We start from the raw sequence: 3,284 nt of genomic DNA on the forward strand, positions 1-3,284 counted from the left end.
TCCTGATTAGCAGGGAGTTTTTCCTCTCCACCGTTTGCTCAGGATGGGAGACTGTGATGAAGTGATTCAACGCAGCCTGCTGGCTTCTTCTTTAGATTATTCTTTTTATGTACAGTGCCCTGAGACAATGTATGTTGTGAGTTGGCGCTATATAAATAAACTTGAACTTAAAAATGTGTAAACATATGAAAAACAGTGTTGATTTTACAAGTAAAAGTTTGTATTATCCTCTGTTACTGTATATTGTCAGTGAGAGTTGTTCTGCCTCTTTGAATCCTGACTCACATTAGTTGATTTTACCTGTGAAGGTGTAGGTTTAAGGTAGTCTGGTTTGGCTTCATGCAGATCACTGCTGTGGTTTCTGGTCAGTGTGTTTGCTTGTTGAGGTTATTTTCAATTTAAGAATGAATGTTTTAACAAGGTAAATCTTAACACTGTTGATTTCAGTTTTCTGTTTAATGTGGCAGCTCAGTTATACAAAAGATCCTGGTTTAAAATCCTGGATCAGCACCTCCTTCTGTATCAAGCTGATCCAGACTATTGCAGTACCACTGCAAGGATGGCAAAGTTTACCAACAGTTTTATGCTCTGCTTTTGTCCCCATCAAGGTACACCCATTCTGTATGTGGATAATCAGACAGTATCAGGATTTATTGGGGAAAACATCACCATAAACTGTTACTACACCACCTCTGGAGAGATGAAATGGTGTAAGATGAACAGCAACTGTGTGACAGAAAGATCAGGATTAATAGATGGAACAAGAGTAAACCTGAACAACAGTGACAACAGATTCACTGTGACTCTGAGAGAACTGAGTCCAGAGAGCAGTGGTTGGTATTACTGTGTCAAAGGAGACTTCCAGATGCCAGTACACCTAAGTGTTACTGAAAGACCTGCAGGTTAGTGAATACAGATCTCTGTATTACCTTCTCTTTATACGGTATGTAAGAATATGGGCCTGAGGCTGACACTGGCTCTAAATAATCTTATTTGCCATTAACCAATTGTAGGGGTCACCTCGAGTGAAGAAACAGGAATTACTGCCTCAAAGTAGGTCTCGGAGGGCCTGAGAGAAGGCAGGAACACTGAACTCTATTTTAGGCCATGATAGGTCATTTCATCCTACAAGAGAGCTTCAGTTCTCTTAATCAGATATTAGACAGAAACAATCTGTTCTGTTCGTGATTCATTTGTTGTTTAACTAAGAATGTTTATGCACCTGTTAATCATAATAATGAATCAATGAACACAATCAATCACAGTGGCCTAGTGGCTAGTTKTCTTTTTGTCCCAATGTTGCTGTTGTCATTTGTAAAAAGGCACATAAAGAATAAATTCAAATGATCTCAGGAGGAAATGGAAAAAAAATGTAACATAAGAAAATATTACTTTAAAGGGTAATTTTGTGTTTGTTATAAAGCAGATATTTACAACATAAAAGAAGTGAGTGAAGTAGTATGAAACTGCCACAAATAGAAACATATCACAAAATGTACAAGATCATTCACTTTCTGATGAAAACAATCAAACCATTTTCACTGTGACCATAACAGAGTAGAGTGATAATACGGGTGTGTTGTGAAGACGAATACTATAATCTGATGTAAGTTGAACTACATAAAAATTGTTGATTTTTATTTGTATCATGTGCGTTTGTTTTTATTACAACAAAGAAAAATAAGTTTAAAAAACCCTCTACAATCAGTTATTAATAAAATTATTCTCAACTTTACTAATTGGTTCAAAATTGCCTAATTTGTATCTCCCAACTTTATTTTTGTTTGTAAATGATATAATAATCAGATATATTATTTGACATTATTTATGTTCCTCCTCACTTTGCAGGAGATGGGGATGAAGATGAACAACGCAGGTCAGAAATATTCATTATGCTACATTTTATTTTACGGTATTAAATCTAAACTATTTTAAAATACAAATGCAATGGAGACATTCAGACTTTATTCACTTAATTCATGCTTTTACACTTTGTGCTGCAGAGCTTCTGTTCATCGGAGCAGTTTCCTCATCCGTCTGAGCCTGTTGATCTTGTTTGGTATTGTGGTCCTGTTACTTTGGTTAATGTTGAGGTAAGTGTACTTCGTTTTAATGTTAATATAATCTTTTATTTTATTTTATTTATAAATCACTGTATCTTGTTGAATGATTGACAACAGCTTCTTTTGGATTTTGTTTTGTTTTGTAGAGCATGGGAAAAAAAATCAACAACCATAAAATCGGTGAGAAAGGGAAAAAATTCTCTGATGTTTCTTCATATTTATTGAAATGTTCCAATTAATGTTTCATACAGGATTTGTCGACATAAAAAATGTCTCTGTTTCACTGAGTTTAATATTTCACCATAGAAACGATGTAGTTTATAACGTCCATGTTTAAGAAAAGAGATTTTGAAGTGTCATAAAAGTGATGAAGGTTTTAAACAGAGACAGTTCTCAGTCTTATCTTTTTTCCAACCATCGTGTTTTTTCTCCTTCAACAGGATGAAAGAGACGAAGCCGATGTAACATAGAGAGCAGCGACGCCCCAGAAGCAACATGATTAACTTTGGCATCTAATGTTCTTTTTGTGTTACTTCATTTAATCTTTTTTTTTCATTTATCCTGCAATTTTGAAATGTTTCAAAATGTTAGTCTTATATTAAAAAGAAGAACAGTTCAGTAAGACAAATTAATATGTCCTCTAAGTGTTTTGGCCATACAGTATGCTTTGTGTGTATGTTTCTTAAGCAATCAACTTAATGATGAATAATATTGATTTTTTTTAACTTTTTTATTGTAGTTTATATCCGCACTATGAGATTTTTAGTGAGGTTCATTAATGGGGGGAGGGGGGGATTCAGACTGCAGCTGTTGAAGATTGAAGTTTTGATCCTCTGATTGTGTACATTACATTTTTTTGTACAMAATAAAAACTATTTAGGGATTTCCTTGATATTATTGGGAGGCTAATGTTAGAAATAAGATGTGTGATTTAATGGTAATTAAACAAACAAACCAAAAATGCTGAATTTGCATGTTTCTCCAGTTGTTTACCAATCAAATGAAAAGGTATTCAAATCTGTTACACACACACCCACACACAAACACAATTCTTATAATTATGATGACCTAAAGTTTTCTTTATATCATAGCAGATATTTGAATACTGAACACGTGCTGTTTGCTTACACTGACTCAAAATGTATTTAACAATGAACAACATACTTATATAAGCATCTAATAAAGTAAAAAAGTACACTTGCTATTATGACTCATGAGAAT

General features: G+C 33.9%; 1 protein-coding gene across 1 annotated transcript in view; it reads left to right on the forward strand.

Moving 5' to 3' along the window:
* LOC106515333 (uncharacterized) overlaps positions 1 to 3,284 on the forward strand; it is a gene marked incomplete in the record, with an annotated part of 15,142 nt that overhangs the window by 3,408 nt on the left and 8,450 nt on the right. Inside the window, 1 exon segment of the mRNA XM_014005054.1 lies at positions 620 to 902. Within this exon segment, the coding sequence (XP_013860508.1) occupies positions 620 to 902 (283 nt within the window).

The sequence above is a fragment of the Austrofundulus limnaeus genome, unplaced genomic scaffold, assembly GCF_001266775.1.
Source record: "Austrofundulus limnaeus strain Quisiro unplaced genomic scaffold, Austrofundulus_limnaeus-1.0 Scaffold28, whole genome shotgun sequence".
NCBI classification, from domain to species: domain Eukaryota; kingdom Metazoa; phylum Chordata; class Actinopteri; order Cyprinodontiformes; family Rivulidae; genus Austrofundulus; species Austrofundulus limnaeus.